Here is a 14,761-nt window from a genome sequence, read left to right on the forward strand (position 1 = left end):
ATTTATCGACATAAAAAACCTGCATTATGGACAGGTAGACAATTTAAGAAAATTCTTTATAGAACGAGCAGAAACTAGCAAAATACACAAAGCAATCACTCATATAAATACATCGGCTACACCATTGCAATTTCATAACCACTTCTACAACCCCTTAGATCACATAACATCAACAGACACGAAGAAAATAAATTGGAAAAAGAAAACACTACATGGCAAGCACCCGTATCATTTAACACAGCCACACATCGATCAAGACGCATCCAACACATGGCTAAGAAAAGGCAATATATACAGTGAGACGGAAGGATTCATGATTGCAATACAGGATCAAACAATAAACACCAGATATTACAGCAAGCATATTATTAAAGATCCCAATACCACAACAGATAAATGCAGACTTTGCAAACAACAAATAGAAACAGTAGATCACATCACAAGCGGATGTACAATACTAGCAAATACAGAATACCCCAGAAGACATGACAATGTAGCAAAAATAATACATCAACAGCTTGCCTCACAACATAAACTTATAAAACAAAACGTTCCCACATACAAGTATGCACCACAAAATGTACTGGAGAATGATGAATACAAATTATACTGGAACAGAACCATTATAACAGATAAAACAACACCACATAACAAACCTGACATCATACTCACCAATAAAAAGAAGAAATTAACACAACTAATCGAAATATCCATACTCAATACAACAAATATACAGAAGAAAACAGGAGAAAAAATTGAAAAATACATCCAACTGGCAGAGGAAGTCAAGGATATGTGGCATCAGGATAAAGTTGACATTATACCAATTATACTATCAACTACAGGAGTCATACCACACAATATCCACAGTACATCAATGCAATACAGCTACATCCAAACTTATATATACAACTACAGTAATCAGTAATTATTGATACATGTTCAATTACCCGAAAGTTCCTAAATGCAATATAACACATACCATACAGTTAAAAGGAAGTGACGCTTGATCAAGGTCCGCGTCACTTTCCATTTTTAACCAGACTTAACGTCTGAGAAAGTAAAGAGTAATAATAATAATAATAATAATAATAAGACCTTCGCAAACCATATTAAAGGGTATAACTCTCAAAATGTTTGTTTCCGAAAACCAGATGGGAGTTTAGCACTAAGCGATGAAGGAAATTGTGAAGTACTAGCCGAATATTTTGAATCACTACTTAACTGTCCAGAACCAACAGAAATCCTCCAAATATCCAACAACAAAGCCATGCAACAAAAAGATTCTACACCGCCAACAGAATGAGAAACTCACCAACAGAAAACGTCCAAAATTGAAGAATATTCAGACGTAGAGACAGACACGAGGAAAATATGCGTCAAATTCTATGGCCGTATAATGAGGCTTCTCGAACACAGACTAGCAAAACGAATAGTAAAATACGTATATTACCTCGCTAATGGAGGAGACTGGGTCCAAAATGTTAAAAAAGACTTGGAATTAGCAAAAATCACCAAGGAAGAAATAGACGTAAGGAACAAATTTAGAATAAAAGTAGAAAAATGGGAGTTTAAACCAGAGACAAAAGCCCGGAGAAGCGGAACAAAATGGCGCGAAGAAAGAAGAGCTAAATTCTCGCAAACATTGAAAAACTGTTGGGCAAATAAAAAGAACCACAACAAGGAGAATGGTTCAGATGTCTCTGAGCATTATGGGACTTAACATCTGTGGTCATCAGTCCCCTAGAACTTAGAACTACTTAAACCTAACTAACCTAAGGACATCACACACACCCATGCCCGAGGCAGGATTCGAACCTGCGACCGTAGGGATCGCACGGTTCCAGACTGAAGTGCCTAGAAGCGCTCGGCCACACCGGCCGGCTAAGAAGAACGGAAAATGAACCATCTTTACTTACCGTCTTCTATTCTGGGAGCTTTGCGACTAATAATAATAATAATAATAATGATGTGTACAGCACTATAATAGCCCTTATTTTGTTACTTCTGTGTCGTGCTGTCAATTATTCATTTATCTATTTCGATGCGAGTAATGAAGAAATTTCTCAACTACTGGAGGTACTATCTACAACTTGAAGAAGACATTGTTGACATAGTTAGCATTTGTTACGTATGTCTCATTTCAATCGTCAGCAGTGTACGAGACAAAGCAACTTTTATCATATACAATGTGCGGGACAAAGCACAACATATGTGTGTATCGGGTGGATTATGAGAGGAACCTGTAACCTCCACCGCATTACTTCCACTAACTGAGAAAAAGTAATTATTGATAACTTATATAATCGATATTAGAATCTTACAAAAATCTGATAATAGTAATGATCTTTTGAAAATAGTTTCGTGACTGTAACAGATTCGAATCGTTTAGTTTTTACCCGCAAGAAAATTTCATTTTACCCCTCAGGGGGTAATTACCCCCAGGTTGACAACCACCGTTTTAAGGCATCTCATCTTTTTATACGCTGGCGTTCGGAATATCTATAATTTAGCCAATCGAAATGACGTGGCGAACGAAACCGCGAAAACGCGAGTCTTCCTTTCAGCAAGCATTCGGTGCTCCACCGCCAGGCATATTCACCGCCGGGCCTCTTCACCGCCAGATACTTCTCCACACTTCATTAGCCGAGCAACCTCTCTGAACAGATGACCTGGCGACTTGGAAAATTTTCCCGCTGAGTTGAACTTAGTCGCCAACGCGACCAGCGACTCTTTTCGGAGCCACATCAGCCTCCATTTGCACATCAACATCATGAGACTACTGGTAACCAGCCGGCCGCTGTGGCCGAGCGGTTCTAGGCGCTTCAGTCCGGAACCGCGCTGCTGCTGCGGTCGCAGGTTCGAATCCTGCCTCGGGCATGGATGAGTGTGATGTCGTTAGGTTTAAGTAGTTTTAACTCTAGGGGACTGATGACCGCAGATGTCAAGTTCCATAGTGCTCAGAGCCATTGGAACCATTTGAACTGGTAGCAGCGACAGTCACGTGAGCTGTAGAGACAGCCAGATCATTTTTACCGAGTTTCAGTAACTTCAAGCTTCGTCCGGAAGACTTGTTTGTCGATTTTACGTCAACATGCTTTCGACTCTGGCTACTTAGGCTTCTTTAACGCTATCTAACGCTTCGTTAGTCACAATATGATTTCGTGAATATACTCTTTCCGTACTTTTGCGCGTTTATTACAATCAGATCGCAGATCCTTTAATCAGCATTGCCGAGGTATTAGTTTTGATTGGTCAATCATTTTCAGATGTTTTATCGTGCGTTTTAATTGTAATAAACTGAAGTAACTGTGATTCTTGTTTAATTTAATAAGCAAACGATTTCCTTGCTCATTATTGTGGAGGCTAACGATTAATTATGTCAGATTAACAGAGCCACTTTTCAAATCTCTAGTCAAAACATCCTGAATGCCCTTGCAGCGGCTGTAACAAGGGCACTGCCGACATTCAAGATGAAAGGAGTAAACGTGCTCCTACTTCCAAGAAACGTCAACAGCCTGTCTGCACTTACAACCGTCAGACAAACAGATCCTTAGTTCCAGCTGTTGATGAACAGAAAACCGAGAGCAATGACAGTTCTTCCGCTTCCCATATGACGTCACCAGTACGCCCTTTGGAGCGTCATGTGTGCAAAGCGAAGCCTCTCACACCGAGAGAGGTTGAAGGCAATGTGATGCCACATTCGGTCATCGACCATGGCTGTCGATCGCAACGCCTGCAACTGTAAATGGCTTACGTACACTGCACACGACGAGCATACCATTGGCTTTACTCTGTATACATATAAAAATACTCTTTGACATATTTTGTTTGAGAGATATCGTTCGAGGACGAAATTAGTAGTAGTCCCCATAAGTCAGTTGTGAACAATGTTTTCAGGAGGTTTTCCTTGGTTTTAGAATCAGCGCCAGAACTCTAAATCCCCTCCCAAAAAATTCCCGATTGCAACTCCCTCTTGTCAGATACCATCTCGGCTATTATTTTGCTGAAAAGACGCTGACGCTACAATGAGTCCTGAACCTGTGCAGACCTGCCCACACTTTGTTCAGAGGCAGAGAATGAAATATAAATAGAAAAGCTCCTAGTCACTCGTCTGGACTCTGATGGTTACAGCTCATCTCATTTCTTCTTTTGGACACTGGTTTAGAGTAGTAAAAGTGATGCCCTCTTGCCAGACTGGTTTTTAATCAGCAAATTATGAGTAGAAACAGCAGAACAAGATTTAGTCACAAGATCTGCAGCACGCAACAGTATCCAAAACGTGCAATCAGAAAACTTCTGAAATTGAAAATATACATAAAACACCAAGAAAACCAGGAAGTCCCTTAATAAGGAGTGGTTAGACACTGGACTCGCATTCGGGAGGACGACGGTTCAATGCCGCGCCCGGCCATCCTGATTTAGGTTTTCCGTGATTTCCCTAAATCACTGCAGGCAAATGCCGGGATGGTTTCTCTGAAAGGGCACGGCCGACTTCCTTCCCCATCCTTCCCTAATCCAAGGAGACCGATGACCACGCTGTCTGGTCTCCTTCCACAAAACAACCAACCAACCTTAATAAGGGGCGTGGTTACTCGTAAACGATTAATAATGTCTCAGAAGAAGCTGAGTAGCACAGTTACCGTGGTGTAGTGGTTATGATACTAGACAGCGTGTTAGTATCTCTGCTTAGCAACGTAAACAGAGATCGCAGTTCGGTTCGCATTGCGAAATAATTTAAAAATATAGTTGTATTACAGACAGTTGTACTTTGAGCGGTGTCCATTATCGTTCATAGCCTTTTGGCAAGCAGTTACACAAAAGTTTCGTTTGTCTGGGACCAGAAAAGCGGCTTTTGCGGACGCGCTGTGGCGCTTCTGTTTGGATTTTACGACTTTACATCCAGTCTCTGCGTTACATTGTTGTGTAAAATTGTGATTGTGGTGATGCAGCATTTTAGTTTCCTTGTTTTCGCGATCTGTTCACTGCTGACAAGGCAACCATGTTTCCCAGAAAGCTTACCCTAAGATTTGGATATGACAAAGCAACCCGTAATGTTCAGCCAAGTTCACTGGAAATTCATGACTGGATCGTTGACGGTATTGGCATTACTTCGGATCAGACGCAAACTGCTTATTATGACTTGGAGCAATACTGCATTTTTGTGAAGCTGCTTTCCTCGTTGGTGCTGGGACGGATTTTGCAGAAATTTGAAGGAAAAGCTGAATTCCGCCATCGCGATAATTCGGTGAGTACAGTTACCATTTCAAATGCTGATGTTGATTATAAACAAGTCAGAGTATTTAATTTACCCCTGAGGTAGAAAACTGCTACTTAAAAGACGTATTATCTAAATACAGTGACATCAGGCAAATTCGTAATGAGCGGTGGTCAAGCCAGTATAGATTACAATGCTTTAGTGGTGTTCGTTCTGTCGATATGCATGTCAAACAAAAAAAAATGTTGCATGGAGGGTCGGGAGTTCAAACCTTACCTGAACTGTAAAATTTTAATTTCTATATTCGGTTCGAGTACATTCTAGAAGTATCGAGAAATGTCAAGAATCATTGTACTGGAATGTTCTGTAACTGTATACGGCTATTACAAATGATTGAAGCGATTTCATAAATTCGCTGTAGCTCCATTCATTGACATATGGTCACGACACACTACAGATACGTAGAAAAACTCATAAAGTTTTGTTCGGCTGAAGCCGCACTTCAGGTTTCTGCCGCCAGAGCGCTCGAGAGCGCAGTGAGACAAAATGACGACAGGAGCCGAGAAAGCGTATGTCGTGCTTGAAATGCACTCACATCAGTCATAACAGTGCAACGACACTTCAGGACGAAGTTCAACAAAGATCCACCAACTGCTAACTCCATTCGGCGATGGTATGCGCAGTTTAAAGCTTCTGGATGCCTCTGTAAGGGGAAATCAACGGGTCGGCCTGCAGTGAGCGAAGAAACGGTTGAACGCGTGCGGCAACTTTCACGCCTAGCCCGCGGAAGTCGACGAATAAAGCAAGCAGGGAGCTAAACGTACCACAGCCGACGGTTTGGAAAATCTTACGGAAAAGACTAAAGCAGAAGCCTTACCGTTTACAATTGCTACAAGCCCTGAACCCGATGACAAAGTCAAACGCTTTGAATTTTCGGCGCGGTTGCAACAGCTCATGGAAGAGAATGCGTTCAGTGCGAAACTTGTTTTCAGTGATGAAGCAACATTTTTTCTTAATGGTGAAGTGAACAGACACAATGTGCGAATCTGGGCGGTAGAGAATCCTCACGCATTCGTGCAGCAAATACGCAATTCTCCAAAAGTTAACGTGTTTTGTGTAATCTGACGGTTTAACGTTTACGGCCCCTTTTTCTTCTGCGAAAAAAACGTTACAGGTCACGTGTATCTGGACATGCTGGAAAATTGGCTCATGCCACAACTGGAGACCGACAGCACCGACTTCATCTTTCAACAGGATGGTGCTCCAGCGCACTCCCATCATGATGTTTGGCATTTCTTAAACAGGAGATTGGAAAACCGATGGATCGGTCGTGGTGGAGATCATGATCAGCAATTCATGTCAGCTCTCCCGACTTAACCCCATGCGATTTCTTTCTGTGGGGTTATGTGAAAGATTCAGCGTTTAAACCTCCTCTACCAAGAAACGTGCCAGAACTGCGAGCTCGCATCAACGATGATTTCGAACTCATTGACGGGGACCTGCTGCGCCGAGTGTGGGAGGAACTTGATTATCGGCTTGATGTCTGCCGAATCACTAAAGGGGCACATATCGAACATTTGTGAATGCCTAAAAAAACTTTTTGAGTTTTTGTATGTGTGTGCAAAGCATTGTGAAAATATCTCAAATAATAAAGTTATTGTAGGGCTGTGAAATCGCTTCAATCATTTGTAATAACACTATATATACTGTATATGTTCTGGCCGGAGGCAGTTCGCTCCACGCTCTTGTATGTGCAAGTGCTGAATAAACCTTCGTTAAGTGAAGTCAGTGTTCGCCGTGCATCTACTTACACCTTCTTCTACGTGACAATATTGGCAGATCCGTACCAGGTCGAAATGGAGGACAATATCGAAGCTATTCAGAGGTGGGCTGCTGGATCTGTTATCGGTAGGTTCGAACAACATGTACATGTTTTGGAGATGCTTCGGGAACTAAAGTGGGAATCTCTCGGGGGGAGGCGACGTTCTTTTCGAGAAACGTTATTGAGAAAATTTAGAGAATCGCCACTTGAAGCTGACTGCCGCCAAAATACATTGTTCGTAAGAACCACGAAGATGAGATACGAGAAATGTGGGTTCATACGCTCTATTAGCGAGTGTAACAGGGAAGGAAATGGCAAATAGTGACAGGGTAGCCTCCGCCACGCGCCGTACGGTGGCTTGCGTAGCATCTGTGTAGATACGAAACTCCCTTGGCAGCAATGTGATATGCTCTCTGCAAAGTGGCACAAGAACTTTATTACCAGCTGAGTTGATACCTGATTGTGTAAGAGGTTGTAGTGTATATGTAAGACAGGACCCAAGTGACTTGCACAGGGAAGCCAGTCGTTTGCTCTCATTTTGCTTCGTATCATATTTTTACCACTTGGAAATTTTGTACATGTGAATTTAATTAAATTTATGTATAAAATATTGATTTAATTTTTCTTGAATTTCGTTTTGCTTATAAATCCCGTCTTTCTGCGTTATTTTGCCCGTAGCGCAATATGAATTTATGTTGTAAATCTTTGTAAGGCAATTACTATCCAACAAATGCACATATTGTAACAAAAGATACATTTTTGACATCACTACACAGTCAATAGCAATACATTTTTTCTCGTGTTTTGTTTTGTTTTTACCGACTGATCGGCATTTTCAAATGTTTCAATGTTATAATAGATAAATATGAGGATATAAGATGAACATCAACAAAAGCAAAACGAGGATGATGGAATGTAGTCGAATTAAATCGGGTGGTGCTGAGGGAATTAGATTAGGAAATGAGACACTTTAAGTAGTTAATGAGTTTTGCTATTTGGGGAGCAAAATAACTGATGATGGTCGAAGTAGAGAGGATATAAAATGTAGGCAGGCAGTGGCAAGGAAAGCGTTTCTGAAGAAAAGAAATTTGTTAACATCAAGTGTAGATTTAAGTGTCCGGAAGTCGTTTCTGAAAATATTTGTATGGAGTGTAGCCATGTATGGAAGTGAAACGTGGACGATAAATAGTTTAGACAAGAAGAGAATAGAAGCTTTCGAAATGTGGTGCTACAGAAGAATGCTGAAGATTAGATGGGTAGATCACATAACTAATGAGGAGGTATTGAATAGAACTAGGGACAAGAGAAGTTTGTGGCACAACTTGACTAGAAGAAGGGATCGGTTGGTAGGACATGTTCTGAGGCATCAAGGGATCACCAATTTAGTGTTGGAGGGCAGCGTGGAGGGTAAAAATCGTAGAGGGAGACCAAGAGATGAATACACTAAGCAGATTCAGAAGGATATAGGCTGCAGTAGGTACTGGGAGATGAAGAAGCTTGCACAGGATAGAGTAGCATGGAGAGCTGCATCAAACCAGTCTCTGGACTGAAGAGCACAACAAATATAATTTAATTCACATTCGCAGAAATTCCGAGTGGAAAAAGAGTGATATAAAGAGAAAAATGAGAACTAATAAAAAACTTCATTCGAAGATTAAAATGATGTGATAAAAAAAGCACTCCGTCTTCAGGCCACGAGTGGCCTGCCGAGTCCACCCGACCGCCGTGTCATCCTCAGAAGAGGATGCAGATAGGAGGGGCGTGGGGGTCAGCACACCGCTCTCCCGGTCCTCAATTGGCATCACGAGGCTGAGTGCACCCCGAAAAACGGCAACAGCACATAGCGGCTGGATGGTCACCCATCCAAGTACCGGCCACGCCCAACAGCTCTTAACTTCGGTGATTTCACGGGAACCGGTGTATCCACTGCGGCAAGGCTGTTGCCCAAAATGATGTGATAAAGGAATTGAAATAAAAAATTACATTTAAACCAATTATGTGAATAAAAATGAAGCATTACTATTGTGGTGTCACCGCCAGACACCACACTTGCTAGGTGGTAGCCTTTAAATCGGCCGCGGTCCGTTAGTATACGTCGGACCCGCGTGTCGCCACTATCAGTGATTGCAGACCGAGCGCCGCCACACGGCAGGTCTAGTCTAGAGAGACTCCCTAGCACTCGCCCCAGTTGCTAGCGATGGGTGACTGTCTACATACTCTCTCATTTGCAGAGACGACAGTTTAGCATAGCTTTCAGCTACGTCATTTGGTACGACCTAGCAATGCGCCATATTCAGTTACTATAATTACTTCAAGAATGTATTCTGAACAGATAATATTGTGAATCATGTACCGTCAAGAGCGACGTTCATCATTAATGGATTAAAGTTAAGTATCAAACTAATTACGTCCGCTTTCTGAATTCTAATTCCTTGTCCTGTTCCAGACCTGACGTCAGTATAGTTCTTCCCTCCTCACGCCAGCCTACGTGAGCTAAAACGCGTGCATTTCGGCCTCCTCTAGTAACACGGTGTTGGCTCTTCTGCTAACACAAAAACAATAAAGATTTAGAAATAAAAAAATGATCTAACGAGATTTGAACCCACAACCTTTCGAATGTGATGCCTTACCCTATCCATTCTGCTGTGCAACCAGGACCGACACGCTCTCTTAAAGTTAATGCACTGGACTCGCATTCGAGAGGACGACGGTTCAGTCCCGCGTCCGGCCATCCTGATTTAGGTTGATTGATTGATTGGTTTGGGGGGGGGGGGGGGGGTAAAGGGACCAGACTGCTATGGTCATCGGTCCCACCTGATTTAGGTTTTCCGTGATTTCCCTAAATCGCTCCAGGCAAATGCCGAGATGGTTCCTTTGAAAGGCCACGGCCGACTTCCTTCCCCGTCCTTCCCTAAACCGATGAGACCGATGACCTCGCAGTTTGGTCTCTTCCCTCGAAACAGCCCAGCCAGCCAGCCAGTCTTAAAGTTAATGGGCGTGGCATAAAATTCCGGATTCTTATTTTTGTCGATTACTCTCAAACGAGGGCCCATCAGGGTGAATGGCTCCAGGGTGTGATACTTGTGATCTTAACGTACCTCACTGTGTAGATGGTTTCAAAAAGTCCATCTCACCTCTGGCGACTGTTGGTAAGCTACCGTCTGAGCTCCAATCTCTCTTTTTTTGTGCCTTCGCAATCTGTTCACGAACTAAAAGTAAGAGAAAGCTATAATTTGGCTGACTCATCTAGGAATGTGCCCTACTGGAATCTTAAGGTTCAAAATGGTTCAAATGGCTCTGAGCACTACGGGACTTAACTTCGAAGGTCATCAGTCCCCTAGAACTTAGAACTACTTAAACGTAACTAACCTAAGGACATCACACACATCCATGCCCGAGGCAGGATTCGAACCTCGATCGTAGCGGTCGCGCGGTTCCAGACTGTAGCGCCTAGAACCGCTCGGCCACCCCGGCCGGTGGAATCTTAAGAATAAGCGGTGCGATGATGCACAACGTCATGTCAATGTGTGGCCATAGCATCTGTTTTTTGTTCATGGGCGTTTGAAGTGGCTGTTGATTGTGTTAACCACGGCAAATTCTATGTTTCACATTTAGAAACTCTCGTAAGTTGTGGGTAAATGTAGCTTGTGGTTATGAAGATGGTACAGATGGTGTTTGGGCCGCGACATATGCACACTACCTGTTGGTGTCGGTGTTGCTGCTGGCGGTCGTGGTGGTGGTGGTGGTGGTGGTGGTTATGGTGGCAGCAGTGACGGTAGTGGCGACGGCGTCGTCCGGCTGGCCCGTCTCGTTGGCGGTGATCTCGCGGATCAGCCCCTTGATCTCGTCGGGCGTGAGCCGCGGCAGGTGCGGGTTCTCCTTGAGCCGCCTCTGCACCTCGGCCACGGTCTCCTCCACGTCCACGCCCAGCCCGGCGCCGTCCACGTCATTGTCGGCGGGGTCGGCCGTCGCTACCTCGGGCTGCTCGGCGCCACCGCCTTCCGGTCTGGCCGCGGCGGAGGGGAATCCCACCAGGGCTGCCAACATGGCCACCGTAGCCACAGCGGCCAGTCGATGTCGATGCGTCCTCTGCAAAAGGGACGGAATACGTCTGTTAGCGAGACTGCAACTCCTCTCCTCCTGCCATGTCATGATGCGGTGGTTGACAGAGAATACACATTACCAGTAACTGCAGGCTGGTCTATAGATGGGGAACTATCCTTCCAAAACCCCATGTGGATAAACAACTTTTAAAAACCTTCAACATCGCAGCGCGTCAGCAATCGTTGGATAATATATTAAAAAGCTAAAAACCCGCCTCGATTGCGAAAAAGCACCTAGTGTTAAGTGTTAAACCAGCTTTCGGCGTAGATAACTAAACCTTCTTCAGTACAACAACAAAACCCGCAAGTGCCTAAGAAGACCTTTGCCAATAATTAAAAGAACACCATATCTATACATTTATAAACGAAAAAGTCAAAACCACTACTTAATGATGTACACTCCACCTCACACCGGCCTATGTTCGATTGGCCATGACACGCCATAAACTACAGCTACAAACGGTCGCTCACTTACAAGCCTGACCCGCTATCTATGCACGTGCACAAGACAAGGGAAGTTACTTGAATGCGCATGCGCATACAAATAGGAGAAAGTTTAAACATGGATCGGGGCTAAATAGCCCCTAGATCCGGGCCAGCAGAGGAGTCACGGTCCTTCGAACTGCATCACAACGCATTCATTCGTATGTGGAGGCTCTGAAGATAACTAACATTGCAAGATAGCATTCATTTCGTAGTAATCCAGCGCATGAGCACGCGACATTATCACCTCTGACACATTGCATACATACATTAAGTACACTACTGGCCATTAAAATTGCTACATGACGAAGATGACGTGTTACAGTCGCGAAGTTTAACCGACAGGAAGAAGATGCTGTGATATGCAAATGATTAGCTTTCCAGACATTCACACAAGGCTGACGCCGGTGGCGACACCTACAACGTGCTGACATGAAGAAAGTTTCCAACCCATTTCTCATGCACAGATAGCAGTTGACCGGCGTTGCCTGGTGCAACGTTGTTGAGATGCCTCGTGTAAGGAGGAGAAATGCGTACCATCACGTTTCCGACGTTGATAAAGGTCGGATTGTAGCCTATCGCGATTGCGGTTTATCGTATCGCGGCATTGCTGCCCGCGTTGGTCGAGATCCAATGACTGTTAGCAGAATATGGAATCGGTGGGTTCAGGAGGATAATACGGAACGCCGTGCTGGATCGCAACGGCCTCGTATCACTAGCAGTCGAGATGACAGGCGTCTTATCCGCATGGCTGTAACGGATCGTGCAGCCACGTCTCGATCCCTGAGTCAACAGATGGGGACGTTTGCAAGACAACAACCATCTGCACGAACATTTCGACGACGTTTGCAGCAGCGTGGACTGTCAGCTCGGAGACCACAGTTGCGGTTACCCTTCACGCTGCATCACAGACAGGGGCGCCTGCGATGGTGTACTCAACGACGAACCTGGGTGCACGAATAGCAAAACGTCATTTTTTTTTCGGATGAATCTAGGTTATGTTTAGAGCATCACGATGGTCGCATCCGTGTTTGGCGACATCGCGGTGAACGCACATTGGAAGCGTGTATTCGTCATCGCCATACTGGCGTATCACCTGGCGTGATGGTGTGGGGTGCCATTGGTTACACGTCTCAGTCACCTCTTGTTGGCATTGACGGCACTTTGAACAGTGGACGTTATATTTCAGATGTGTTACGACCCGTGGCTCTACCCTTCATTCGATCCCTGCGAAACCCTACATTTCAGCAGGAATATGCACGACCGCATGTTGCATGTCCTGTACGGGCGTTTTTGGATACAGAAAATGTTCGACTGCTGCCCTGGCCAGCACATTCTCCAGATCTCTCACCAATTTAAAATGTCTGGTCAATGGTGGCCGAGCAACTGGCTCGTCACAATACGCCAGTCACTACTCTTGATGAACTGTGGTATCGTGTCGAAGCTGCATGGGCTGTTGTACCTGTACACGCCATCCAAGCTCTGTTTAACTCAATGCCCAGACGTATCAAGGCCGTTATTACGGCCAGAGTTGGTTGTTCTGGGTACTGATTTCTCATGATCTATGCACCCAAATTGCGTGAAAATGTAATCACGTGTCAGTTCTAGTATAATATATTTGTCCAATTAGTACCTGTTTATCATCTGCATTTCTTCTTGGTGTAGCAATTTTAATTTCCAGCAGAGTAAATGTCGTTATTTTCCAGCTGTGTGTTGTCGTATCTTGGATATATGCTGGGTGGTTTGTCATACTTGCTTCACCCTGTGTAGTGGGCACGGTATTTATTTTTATTATCAGAAGATGTACTCCTGTGTGATTTTTATGCGTGTCTCTTATGAAGGGACTAATCTGGAGCGGGAGAAATTAAAGCGCAACAAGCGAGGCGGAGTGTCACGACGGAGATGTATGGCGTATCTCAGGCCAGCCACCTCGTCCTCACGGCTCATATCCGCGATGCGGCCGGTCCGGCACCAGGCCAGCTTGCTGCAACCCCCACTAAAAATATGCGCCGTCCGACAGCGCCGCATTCCCAGCCGCATACCTGACGCCGCGGTCCAAACACGAAACCGCGAACGGCGCAGCTTCTTGCACTCTCTCTCTCTCTCTCTCTCTCTCTCTCTCTCTCTGTCGCAGAAATCTTTTTCTCCCGTGACGAATTCCAGTTCACCAGTCAAGGTCAGCTGCTTTCTGGTTCGTTTTAGGATTCATGATAAAATCACGACATATTTATACATCGATACCTGTACCAGGAAATATTGATATTTACCGCCGACGTCACTTACTCCGAATATGTTGTTGTTGTTGTTGAGGTCTTCAGTCCTGAGACTGGTTTGATGCAGGTCTCCATGCTACTCTATCCTGTGCAAGCTTCTTCATCTCCCAGTACCTATTGCAACCTACATCCTTCTGAATCTGCTTAGTGTATTTATCTCTTGATCTCCCTCTACGATTTTTACCCTCCACGCTGCCCTCCAATACTAAATTGGTGATCCCTTGATGTCTCAGAACATGTACTACCAACCGATCCCTTCTTCTAGTCAAGTTGTGCCACAAACTCCTCTATTCAATACCTCCTCATTAGTTATGTGAACTTCCCATCTAATCTTCAGCATTCTTCTGTAGCACCACATTTCGAAAGCTTCTAATCTCTTCTTGTTCAAACTAGTTATCGTCCATGTTTCACTTCCATACATGGCTACACTCCATACAAATATTTTCAGAAACGACTTCCTGACACTTAAATCTATACTCGATGTTAACAAATTTCTCTTCTTCAGAAACGCTTTCCTTCCCATTGCGAGTCTACATTTTATATCCTCTCTACTTCGACCATCATCAGTTATTTTGCTCCCCAAACAGCAAAACTCCTTTACTACTTTCAGTGTCTCATTTCCTAATCTAATTCTCTAATTCGACTACATTCCATTATCCTCGTTTTGTTTATGTTCATCTTATATCCTCCTTTCAAGACACTGTCCATTCCGTTCAAACTCCGAATATATCGATATCGAAATGGTAATATCGAGTATTAATATTTTTATTTTATACTATATTTCTTTCGCAATTTCCGGTAAATATTTGAAAGTGTTCTCTTGAAACTGTAGTAGAACATTAATTTACTTTCAGCCTGTGAA

General features: G+C 44.0%; 1 protein-coding gene across 1 annotated transcript in view; it reads right to left on the reverse strand.

The window, feature by feature from the left end:
- The window catches only part of LOC124716733 (mucin-5AC), a 93,215-nt gene extending 79,549 nt beyond the window's left edge, over positions 1-13,666 (reverse strand). The window contains exons 1-3 of the mRNA XM_047243277.1: positions 13,556-13,666; positions 11,016-11,129; positions 10,741-10,931 (exon numbers count right to left, since the gene is read on the reverse strand). Of these exons, the coding sequence (XP_047099233.1) occupies positions 10,741-10,931; positions 11,016-11,129; positions 13,556-13,666 (416 nt within the window). The remainder of the gene's footprint in view (positions 1-10,740; positions 10,932-11,015; positions 11,130-13,555) is intronic.
- Positions 13,667-14,761: the final 1,095 nt, after the last annotated feature.

This window comes from Schistocerca piceifrons, chromosome 9 (genome assembly GCF_021461385.2).
Source record: "Schistocerca piceifrons isolate TAMUIC-IGC-003096 chromosome 9, iqSchPice1.1, whole genome shotgun sequence".
Classification (NCBI taxonomy): Eukaryota; Metazoa; Arthropoda; class Insecta; order Orthoptera; family Acrididae; genus Schistocerca; species Schistocerca piceifrons.